Source organism: Hemibagrus wyckioides, linkage group LG17, assembly GCF_019097595.1.
Source record: "Hemibagrus wyckioides isolate EC202008001 linkage group LG17, SWU_Hwy_1.0, whole genome shotgun sequence".
Classification (NCBI taxonomy): Eukaryota; Metazoa; Chordata; class Actinopteri; order Siluriformes; family Bagridae; genus Hemibagrus; species Hemibagrus wyckioides.
In genome coordinates, this window is record NC_080726.1 from 17132758 (window position 1) to 17144781 (window position 12024).

The 12024-nt window shown below is 41.6% G+C and overlaps 1 protein-coding gene across 1 annotated transcript; it reads right to left on the reverse strand.

Annotated features, from left to right (window-relative positions):
* Window positions 1-1957: 1957 nt before the first annotated feature.
* On the reverse strand, window positions 1958-11437 carry coq8b (coenzyme Q8B). Its single transcript, XM_058414396.1, has 15 exons — window positions 11281-11437; window positions 8413-8591; window positions 7984-8298; window positions 7347-7413; window positions 6164-6235; window positions 5953-6072; window positions 5686-5771; window positions 4864-5004; window positions 4500-4581; window positions 4311-4404; window positions 4084-4225; window positions 3396-3503; window positions 3047-3112; window positions 2789-2875; window positions 1958-2420 (listed from the first exon to the last, which is right to left on the reverse strand). The coding sequence occupies exons 2-15, from the start codon at window positions 8587-8589 to the stop codon at window positions 2127-2129; spliced, it is 1851 nt and encodes a 616-aa protein (XP_058270379.1). The 5' UTR covers window positions 8590-8591; window positions 11281-11437; the 3' UTR covers window positions 1958-2126.
* Between the last annotated feature and the right edge of the window lie 587 nt (window positions 11438-12024).

A 12024-nucleotide genomic window follows, 5' to 3' on the forward strand; every position in this document is an offset into this window, starting at 1 on the left:
CCAATCAACCTAATGTGCATGTTTTTGGACTGTGGGAGAAAACCGGAGTAAACCCACGCAGGCACGGGGAGAACACGCAAACTCCACACAGAAAGGCCCCTGTCCGTTCGAACCCGGGATTCGAACCCAGGATCTTCTTGCTGTGAGGCACCGTGCTGCCCCCTCATTCATACATATAATCTGTTAATAATGTGTCAGCAGTACAATAGATAACATCAGGCTTGTTCAATCTAGATCTGGATATCTGTAAAGCTGCTTAGTCACAATGTCCATTATTAAAAGCTCAAAAAAAAGGAGTAAAATCAGATTCAACGATGAGTCAATGAATGGATTTTTTAACTCAACATCTGCTGTTGTCCACAGAGACACCCAAAACACTTTACTCTCAAGTCTCACCTGGATTTTGCAGATCTGCTGCTGTAATCATAACATCTGTCTTGTGTTTATCTCAGTGCAGTTCTGTCTGCTTTCTAATCCCACTATCCAGTCTAGACCAGAGGAGAATGATTTAAATCTGATTCAAGGTTTTTTGTCGTCTCAGGGAGCGTCAGCATATCAATAAATCTACATCCACATGCAGGTTTCAGCAGAAAAAAAGTCAAGTGTACACTATAAATACATACTAATTTTAACCCCCTAAGGAGCAAGTAAGTTATTCTTCACACCATCTCCAATACTGAATATAAAATGCTGCAATCTTTATCTTAATAGTCTTCATCTTTCTGTCACAAGAGTGCATCGCTCACTAATGACACTTACGACTAAGCACAATTTTCTTATTAAGTTCTCGGATGTGTATTAAACATGATAAACATCACTTATTTCCACTCGTAGTGAACCATCTGGCTGCAGGACAATACCAAAATCTCATAGATAGAATTCCCGTCTCCTCCTTACTGTTTTAACAGAAGGGAAAGTGATTTATTGTGTATTTAACATTTTAACTCTACGCTTTTAAAATGCAGTGGTGGTCCGAGTCATATGCTGATCATCAGTGAACAGAAAAACGAGAGTGTGATCAGGTTTCCATTTACAATGAAGCCAAGGTGTGTTTGTGTTTGAGGAGATGAATAATGTAGAGGTGTGTGATACCACCACATGGACCAGACTAATGCAGAGCAGGTGTAAAGAGTAACCAGGAGGTCAGACCTACCATGAACCTTTACACTGTTTACAATGGTCAGCTAAAGGTTTTGTCATGTTAAAATTTGAATATGGTTGAAAACTGAATATGAGCACTAATGCTTAGACATACAGAATTATAAATTAAGTAAATGACGGGATTTTACTTCTGTTGTCATCTCACAGGGACATCCTCCAGTCTCTAATTCTCGGGTTATGGCTCAGATGGTTGTGTGTCCTGTCCAGGGTGTATTCAGACTTCACACACAGCATTCCCGGGATAGGCTCCGGATACAGCATGAGTCTGAGAAGGATAAGAGCTTACTGAAGATGAGTAGAAGAAGAACCATGAGACTGAGACTCAACAATCCTTCTGAACATCATCTCAGATATTCAGCTGAAAGTAACTCATCATTTGTTCTGCGAGACACACACAGATACCTCAAGCTCACTGTTAAACTAGATTCATACTTCCTGAATGAAATACACAGTGTGTGGTGAGAGACAGGAACAGGAAAAAGAGATAAAGGAAGAAGGGATGGAATGTAAAAGAAAAGAATGGGAAAAATAAGTACATGAAAAAGCAGCAAAGAGAGAGAACAAATTAATAAAACAAAATTCAAAAAGGAGAAAAGGTAAGAAGAACTAAAAAAGACAAGCAAAGGTGGCAAAAAAGAAAAAAAAAAAATCACAAAATCAAAAACAGAAAGGGAGAAGAGAGAGGGACAGATGGAAAAGGGGAATATGATAATTGATCTTAGCTGTAATGAATGAAACAAGATATTACAGAATATAATCCACATATAAAATATTAAAAAATTTCATTTCACACAGATATGATTTCTCTTTATTTGTGAATAAACTTGGTCAGTCAGGACACTCAGTAAAAAAACAAACAAACAAAAAAAAAACACCACACAGTTCTGAAAACTCAAGTTCATCTAAAACTCGTTACTCGTTAAACAAGTTCATCTCCCCAGACTCCAGACGGTCCTTGGCTGAGTCTATTCTCCACCTGCACCCTGGTGACGTTGTTTATAAGCGTTATAGATGTTGAGGAACATTTCGCGGCAGGGAATTTGTGCCTGTAGCTTGGAGCAAATGAGGAAGGAGCCGGCCATCTTGCGGTGCAACGAGTACGTCTCTTCTGGAGGAGGAGCGAGACGGTGACGGAGCATCACCGGGATCAGATTGTGGATCCGACGCGTCGTGCTCTGAGTGCTGAAGTCGAAAGCGCCCGAAGAGGCGAATGCTTCTCCCAGGATCATCACCGCCTCCACGTGAGCTTCCTCAAACGCCTGCGAGGGAGACAGGTGAGAGGGTGTGTACATAGATTAAGACTAAAATCCTAATCTTGCAGAAACAATATGGGTTTGCTGGACAAGCTAGAACTCTGTCTATTTACTGTTAGACTAAAACAAGGAAAATAGGTGAGCCTGGTCTCTGGGTCAGTGTCTGGCAGTCTGTCTGTATCTGAATGCCTCTTCTAATTGGCAAAAATTCACATCTGGTACTCATGTGTTAAAGATAATGTCACACATTATCACAGTCACACGTTTATATATTATTTGATTTCTTCCACAGTATCATTATTAGCAACCAATTTCTGGATTCAGTCCTCAGCTGCTGTCTGAACATGTGAGGAGAATGTAATGAGATCTCAGACCTTGGCTTCGTAGCCAGTGAGGAACTTCAGGTCTTTGGATTTCTGGAGAACTCTGGCCCGATCACCTACTGAGGCTGCGTGCACCACCTAGTGGTTTACACACACAGGTTTTATGCAAGTGAACAGATTTTAATCAAAGAGAGAATAATAAAAATATAGTTTAATTAAAAAATTATAATAATCAATGTATATTGTGATTTCCTACTAAAATAATAAATCATTTTAATCAGATGTAAAGAGGGGGGAAAAAAACATCACCTCGATGTAGTCATCAGTGAAGGCTTCTGGGTATTCTCGACAGGCTCCAAAGTCTAACAGGTAAATCTGTGAAACACGAAGCGACTGTTAACTGAGTATTTGATGTTCCTGTAGCATAACACTGCTGTGGAGTAAAGAAATACGCCATCATGCACATCACGAGTCGCATCATTACACTGCGTATGATTACTGAGCCAGAGGAACGTCGACACTGCAAGAGCTCTCCTCATAACAAAGACCAGATCTGTGTGTTTAGCCAAACACGAGACGAACATAGTCTGCAGAGGCATAAACAACAAGAGGCAGAAGGACAAAAGAAAAACCAATCTTTCTTTGGTAAACTGCTTACCTTGTCCTCCTCGGCATTATAGTAGAAGTTGGACCAGTTGGGATCCGTCTGCATGAAGCGAAACTCAAAAAGTTCTCGCAGACACAAATGCAAGATGCTGAAGCATATCTGTGGAGAAGCGGTTCAGAAGAATTCGGATCAAAATGCCGCTAGGATGTAGAGAGATCCTCATCTTTAAGCCTTATTCACAAAGATCTTTAGAGGAACTGGACATGTACATCGAGTATAAAACTTATGCCCTGATGATTTATTTAGTTATTTGTGTTTTATTTAACTAATCCTGCCATTTTAACAGGGGCATGTAAACACTTTAAACTTAATATACGTGAATAGACTGTAGTCGATGCAGGAATAACATCTGAAGCCGATCCCAAGAACGGTGGGTGGGAAAACATCTGCTCTTCTGTCTCTGTGCAAAAATCCCAAACTGCATAATGTTTTTTGTTGTTTTTAAATAGCAGAAACATGAAGTATGATTCTTGCCAAGGTACAAGATGTTTGTACAAAAAAAAAAAAAAAAATCTAAGAGGGTATGCACGAGAAAAAAATCTTATTTACCAAATATAATTTAAAAAAAAAAAAAAAAAAAAAAAAAAGCAGGCTTACATGACTAAATAAAAATAAATAATTAAATAATGAACTACCCTTTATTTCTGCTGCACTGCTCAATTCCCACACGGACTCTCACCTTATTCCTGGTCTCCTGATCCAGATCCACACAGCTGTCCAGTGGGACTCCGTTAATCAACTCCATGGTGATCACGCGAGAGGTGGTGAGCTCATCGATGACCTCAGGTACTTTAAATATCGGGTCTCCTTCCATTAGGGCCCTGTAGGAGGCAAATAACAGGTTTCAATGCCCTGAATGCTGGATTACTGCAGACATTACGGGCTGTTCTGCGTCACCGGGCTTACTTGAAGTGCTTGGCACATGTTGCCTCTCGTTTGTAGTCGCACTCCCAGGCGAGCTCCCTGTGAAGGACCTCCAGGCTGCTGTCTGCGAATAAACCTGACGCAAGTCGCCACAATCACACAGCTATCCTTTACTGAGGTTTGTGCGAAACACGCGGTCATGTTCGATGTGAAAGTGTTTTCCTCTCTTACCCTCAGGAAGCGGCACACTCATCTTCAACACGGACATCAGGTTGTTCACGTCGCTTTTAATGCTCTCTGCAACTCCTGGATACTGTCAAGAGGACAGACAGAGTCTGCAGGTTAGTCATTTACAATAATCTCAAAGCATTTACTTATTCACTTATTAATGTATATAAACTCTTTAGAAATAAGCAAGCAGGGGTGCACATAAAATATTTTGTTATGGTAATTACTTGAGTAAGAACACATGGGTTAATCTTTGACCTTCTCTCTATTAAAAAAGATTAAGTTTTGATATCGTCTGAATTCAGTAGTGGCAATACATGAGGTTGTGTAATTCACACACAGTTCCTCATTCTCTCCTGCTCTGTACCTGAATCTTCATAGCCACTTCTCTTCCATCAGGCAGGGCTCCGAGATGCACCTGACCAATGGAGGCAGCTGCAAAGGGTTTGTCCTGAAATGACAGGAGCATGTCCCTCCAGCCAGGGCCCAACTCCTCCTCCAATACTTTCTACAAACACGACAGAACACAAAACACTCTTCAGTCTCAGAAACACCAAACAAAGAAACCTGAACAACTGAACTGCAGGTTTCTCTTCTGCTGACACGCCTGATCAGACTGATTATTAAACCCTCAGTGAGCTGCAGCAGGTAAGGGTGAGGTGAGGAGATGGAATTAATAGTTGCATATAGTAGTCTTGTCAAAACCTTTGCAGCACAGACAAAAATGCATGCCATGAGTGTAGGAGTTTTATAAATCTGAAATAGTGACATCATAGCGAAATACTCTCATTCTAGTTGCAGATCATTCCTTCATGTTTACGCATAAATCTCTAGAAAGAAGCAAAGTTACCTGCCAACAGAATAACAATAATTAAAGTGTGAAATATACACCGGCATTTAGAAGCATCCGATTTACGATAATAGATGAATTTGCTCTTTTTCCAAATATTTCCACTGCTTTAAGATGAATACACAGTGAACGTGAGGCAGTAAGGTTATTTCCTGTGTTTCAGCAGGTTTTGTTGCTGATACCGTATCTGTAGCTGCCCATCATCGTACACCGTCCTCGTGTTAGTGTCTTATAGACTGTGGCATTAATCAGTGCCTCATTTCCCAACAAAAACAATTCTTTGAAATTCTATTACATTAAACTGTACAGTATAACACCAGCTTAAGGAAAGGAACTTACAGTGGTTTGCCAGGCCGGCATGAAGTCCGCACTTTGTCTGACCCTCTCAAAGATCTTCTGTAGTTGTGGATTAATGAAGCTGTTATCTAAAAAACAAAACATTGCTTGCTTTAGCACTAGACCTTCTACCATGACTGCTGCTAATGCTGACTGTACCACAGCGGCCCCAACTGCTTAAAACCCCATCACACTGGGACAAATTCAAGCTCGATACATGATCAAGTTCAGGTTAAAAGAGCAGGTGAGTAAGAGTTCTGACCGCCGTACCCTGAATGCTCAGCATCTGTCCAATCTTCAGCGCTGCTCCTCGCACCTTACACAGCGTGTTAACAATCCGCTCAGCATTGGCCTCGGAGAGGAGCGGAGAATCCATCACCGCACCGCTATCTGAGACAAATCCCATCCAAAATCTTAAAACGCAGCACAACAAAAATACAAAAGCACTATAGAGAGGAGTGGAAGAAAAAAAAAAACATACTTGATTTTTTGCCTCCAAAAGACTGCTTTGCGACCTCCGCAATGGCACCAATTCCCAGTCCAACAGCTAAACCTGCAAGAGTCTAGAATGAGTACAGGGGCTGTATGGGGTCGAAGGCTACTGTACAATATAGGAGCAGATGATGAAGCAGACCAGAACAGGCAAATTTCACATTCATGTTTAGGAATTTAGAGTATTAACTCAGCTTAATAACTAGAAGAAACTTTGACTTCTGCAAAACAGACATTTAGCAGGTTGCGTGAAAGTGCAGTAGATTTACTGTGGTGCTGAATGCCTCGCTACTCTAAATATAACGTGCGTTTCTGAACCCTGAGCCTGCTGAACCGCACACATTAGCTGAAAGCAGAACAGTTTTTATTCAGTGTGCACAGTTGAGAAACCACAGTACTGCCAAGCTACTGCTGTTGGGTCCTTGAGCAATTCCCTTAACCCTTGCTGCTCCAGGGGACCCAGTATTATTGCTGACCCTGCGCTCTGACTCCAACTTCCTAATAAGCTGGGATATGCGAAAACCGGGCAGCGGTGGCTCAAGCGGTTAAGGCTCTGGGTCGTTGATCGGAAGATCGGGGGGTCAAGCCCCAGCACCGCCAAGTTGCCACTGTTGGGCCCTTAACCCTCTCTGCTCCGGGGCGCTGCATCGTGGCTGATCCTGCGCTCTGACCCCACCCTTCAAGGCTGGGATATGGGATATGTAATGTATGTGTGACAAATAAAGGCTATGTCTATTATGGAAATGAAGCGGTCATATAATCCTCATATCAATACAACATGCAAGCACTTGTGGTTAAATATAAAAACACATTAAAAAATAAATAAACAAACTTACAAGCAAAACTGAAACAGTTTCCAACGACTTGCTGACTTTTTGACATGAGCGTAAACATGATCATATTATTTTCCTTTAATCTGGGTTAGGGTTAGGATTTGGTTAACTGCTTAACTACTGCTTTATTCTAGCTACCACTTTGTAGCCTGACAACCAAACCCTGGGACTAGCCCAGTGGTCTTGATAAAAAAAACTTATGCTTTTCCCACTCTTGAAATCAGTCGCAATCTTTTATGTTTACAAAACTATTAGCTTAGCAAAATTTTGTTTTTCCACAGTTCCAGTTCAAGACCTTCCAAGACCAAGAGCGTCTCCACCCTGAATTAGACGACTCACCCCCAAAATTTGCAAGTCTGCTAATCCGTGTGACAGGAACCTTCCTTTCTTTAGCTCGCTCACTTAGCTGAAAGGAAATCAGACAATTCAGTGAAATGGCGACATCCTAACATCCTAACTCTACTGCAAGACTGCATTTCTAATGTAACCTTACATTGTGAAGAAGAGCTGCTCTCTTTATATCCAAAATAACCTTACAGGCACTAATTAAACAGTCTGAGAACTGGATCAAACAAAAGTAGTCTCATTTTCTGATCGAATACTGATGTTGCCTTTCCAGCAACCTATCTAGAGAAAGTGGAGAGAAAAATAAACTCAGACTTAACAGTTCATCACGTTTTCATTTGCTAGATTCAGCAGTAAATTACTAAGCTCCATTTATCCAGCACTGATTCTTAGCATGGGATTATAAAAGAGGGATAAAAATGACTACGCTGAATTCCAGTCAGTTAGGTAATGTGCTCTTAATGTAATTAATTTTGCTAGAGAGAAAAAAAATATACATAACGTGGATAAACTTCTAAAATTAATCACCATGGTTCACAGGAAAGTGACAGGCTGTAATTCACTTGTAAAATATGGACCAATTAATTAATTTCACCTTGACAAACTATGAACTATACACATCTTTCCTCACCTTCTGGCGAACAGGCCGGCTGGCACTCTGTTTAACTTCCCGGGCCTTTTTGATGTCCTCTGGACTCAGCCTGGCCACAACGGAGTCATGAACAAACCTCACGTGATGAGGTGCTAAAACGTGCAAGAACCGAGTGCTTTGCCCAGGCCTGCCGGTCCCTGCTGGTGTTCCTTTGGGTGTTCCTGCTGGAGGGTAAATCTCCTCCTTGCCCGAGAAATCCGGCGCGAGATCTGAGCCCACGGCCCATTTAGCTGCCTCATGGTCCTCCATCTGGTCCCATCCTTCAATGTCTGGGAACTCCTCAGATTTGGTTGTCTGGTAGAAATACAAGCAACATGAAGAGATGTATAGTAAATGGTGTGGCAGAACTGGACCACAGCAAAAGAGCAAGAGAAAAATCCAAATACAAGAGCATACTGTCAAAATCACCTTGTCCTCTTTTATCATGGTGCCACTCCAAGCCCCAACTGCATCCTGTGCAGCTTTGATTCCGGCTCCCAGTGTCGAGTTGCAGGCGATCAACCGCAGCTGCTCTGCCTGCGTGGTGGCGAAGGCGGCACCGACCCTGCCGGCACCCCGCACAACCTGGAGCACCTCTGACAGCATCACTGTGAAGAGAAAACAATGTTAAGGTCTATGGGGTAAACTGTCAACTTTTTATTAAAAGTTCTTTGAGAGCAAGCTTCAAATCACAATGGAGAAAGGAGAACTTTAACCACAATCATTTATACTTCACTTATGTATCTCTACATACGTCTATACTTTACTACTGCTTTGCACTTCTGGTTAGATGCATTTCATCACCTTGTACCCATGTGCAATGAAAATAAAGTTGAATCTAACCTAATCTAATAAAGGCACATGGTTGTATGATAAAAATCCATGAACTAACAGTATAAATTTAGCCAGCAAAAGCTTTCGGGTGTAAATGAAAAACCTGGACAATAAGTACAAATATAAGAATAAGTTAAAAATAACTTATATGTCTATAAAACAATCCCAACACATCTACAGTGTGTTTATTCAGAAAGAACAGAAAATTTACTGCAAAGACTTCAAGCTGCAGTTACCAGAGCACTCTGTGAGGCCTAAAAATAAGTCTATACGGTCAAAAGTATGTGCACCCCTGACCATCACACCCATACAGTGAGGGAAAAATTTGTTTGATCCCCTGCTGATTTTGTACGTTTGCCCACTGACAAAGAAATGATCAGTCTGTAATTTTAATGGTAGGTTTATTTGAACAGTGAGAGACAGAATAACAACAAAAAAATCCAGAAAAACACATTTCAGAAAAGTTTTACATCGATTTGCATTTTAATGAGTGAAATAAGTATTTTATCCCCTTTCAATCAGAAAGATTTCTGGCTCCCAGGTGTCTTTTATACAGGTAAGGAGATGAGATTACAGTAGGAGCACTCTCGGGGAGTGCTCTTTATCTCAGCTCATTACCTGTATGAAAGACACCTGTCCACAGAAGGAAACAATTTATCAGATTCCAAACTCTCCATCATGGTCAAGACCAAAAAGCTGTCCATGGATGTCAGGGACAAGATTGCAGACCTACACAAGGCTGGAATGAGCTACAAGACCATCGCCAAGCAGCTTGGTGAGAAGGTGACAACAGTTGGTGTGATTATTCCCAAATGGAAGAAACACAAAAGGTCAGTCTTCCTCGGTCTGGGGCTCCATGCAAGATCTCACCTTATGGCGTTTCAATGATCATGAGAATGGCGAGGAATCAGCCCAGAATTACACTGGAGGATTTTGTCAATGATCTAAAGGCAGCTGGGACCATAGTCACCAAGAAAACAATTGGTAACACACTACGCTGTGAAAGACTGAAATCCAGTAGCACCCGCAAGGTCCCCCGTTAAAGAAAGCACATGTACAGGCTCATCTGAAGTTTGCCAGTGAACATCTGAATGCTTCAGAGGAGAACTGGGTGAAAGTGTCGTGGTCAAATGAGACCAAAATCCAGCTCTTTGGCATCAACTCAACTCGCCGTGTTTGGAGGAGGAGGAATGCTGCCTATGACCCCAAGTACACCATCCCCAGGTGACAGGACAACTGCACCGCATCAAAGGGACGATGGACGGGGCCATGTACCTTTAGATCTTGGATGAGAACCTCTTTCCCTCAGCCAGGGCATTGAAAATGGGTCGTGGATGGATATTCCAGCCTGACAATGACCCAAAACACACGGCCAAGGCAACAAAGGAGTGGTTCAAAAAGAAGCACATTAAGGTCCTGTAGTGGCCTAGCCAGTCTCCTGACCTTAATCCCATAGAAAATCTGTGGAGGGAGCTGAAGGGTCATCCACAAAACCTTAATGACTTGGAGAGGATCTGCAAAGAGGAGTGGGCCCAAATTCCTTGAGATGCGAGATGTGTGCAAACCTGGTGGCCAACTACAAGAAATGTCTGACGTCTGTGATTGCCAACAAGGGTTTGCCACCAAGTACTAAGTCATGTTTTGCAAAGGCATCAAATACTTATTTCACCCAATAAAATCCAAATCAATGTATAACTTTTTTGAAATGTGTTTTTATGGATCTTTTTTGTTGTTATTCTGTCTCTCACTGTTCAGATAAACCTACCATTAAAATTACAGACCGATCATTTCTTTGTCAGTGGGCAAACGTACAAAATCAGCAGGGGATCAAATAATTTTTCCCCTCACTGTATGTGCATGTTGAACATCTCACTCCAGATTGATTCCCTCTGCTGTTCTAATGAGCTCCAATCTCCTACAAGGTTTTCTACTAGATGTTGGAGTGTGGCTGTGGGGATTAGTGATTCATTCAGCTACAAGAGCATTAGTGAGATCAGACACTGATGTAAGACAGAGGAGGTCTGGGGTTCAGTCAGTGTTCAGTGAGATTGAGATTGAGTCAGAGTCAGGGCTTTGTGAAGGACACTCCAATCTTCACACACCATGTCTTCATGAAGCTGCTTTGTGCACAGGAACATTGTCATGCTGGATCACGGTTTAGCTCTTAGGGAAATATTCATGCTACACACAGAGTATGAGAAATACAGAAATATGAGTGTGGCCACATGTTGTGTTGGAGATCTGTGAGTGATCTCGTGGTCATTCTGAAATATGGTGCATTAATAACATCTGGTTTATCAAAAAGGCAAAAGTTCGCCTTCTTCTCCTTTAGCTTTTAGCGGCAAACAACTTTCTGTGCATCGCGTCACCTACTGATTTTCTACAAAAGATAACACTGACCAACTACACAAACATACCAACAACAATTAATAACTACAATAGAAATAACAGAAAATGACTTACCGCTGTTTATAAATATTAAGCGACGTCCTTCTAACGCTCCCGAGTCCGACTCGCCACGGGTGCGATAACAGCCACCGGACCCGGAAATGGCTGTGGAGATGGACGTGCCCCATAGCCAATAAAATCCATACGAATCCGCGTGACGACAAAGAACAACAACAACTGACCAATGATATTAGAAACAGAGCGGGCAATTAAATGTGGAGCTCCGAGACGGGGCGGGATTAAGTGAAAATAACAACCTTATTGTAAAAGCCATTTCGGATCTTTTTACCTGAGTCACATTGAGGAGTCGACTCTTAGTTCATAGTCAGTCGACTCACAGTCAATAAGTTTGCGTTCTTTTGGTCAACGATCGTCCTTTTTGGGGCTGAAATTGTTTTACTAAAGCTTACTCTACCTAATGAACGAAATAATATGAATTTGCACTGCATTTTATACAATCTATTTAAGATGTTATATGAGCAAGGCACTGCAACAGTGCATAGAGTAAGCCTAGCTGCATTAACGCTGTTGTGTTTGTGTATGCTGATTAATCAAGGTTTCGTTGAAAGCATGAATCATTATTGCTTACGTCTAAAAGAAGAGGAAAAAGTTATTAGATGTCAGTCCAAAAGGGCTGACTCTTGCGCCAATAACACATCATACTATTAAATCTCCTAGACCACGAACCCACATGTGGGAATACTCATTCATTTCCATTAAGTGCTTTATAGTGATCAGAGTTGAGGTGGATTTTAAAAC

Bases quoted from the DNA above. Each gene is read 5' to 3' on its own strand.
- coq8b (XM_058414396.1), bottom strand. From the start codon at position 8,589: ATGCTGTCAGAGGTGCTCCAGGTTGTGCGGGGTGCCGGCAGGGTCGGT. The intron at 4,582-4,863 runs GTACAGAGCAGG...TCCTCTTGACAG, and splicing joins AAGTGGCTATGAAGATTCAG to TATCCAGGAGTTGCAGAGAG. The intron at 3,113-3,395 runs GTAAGCAGTTTA...CGTGTTTCACAG, and splicing joins ATAATGCCGAGGAGGACAAG to ATTTACCTGTTAGACTTTGG.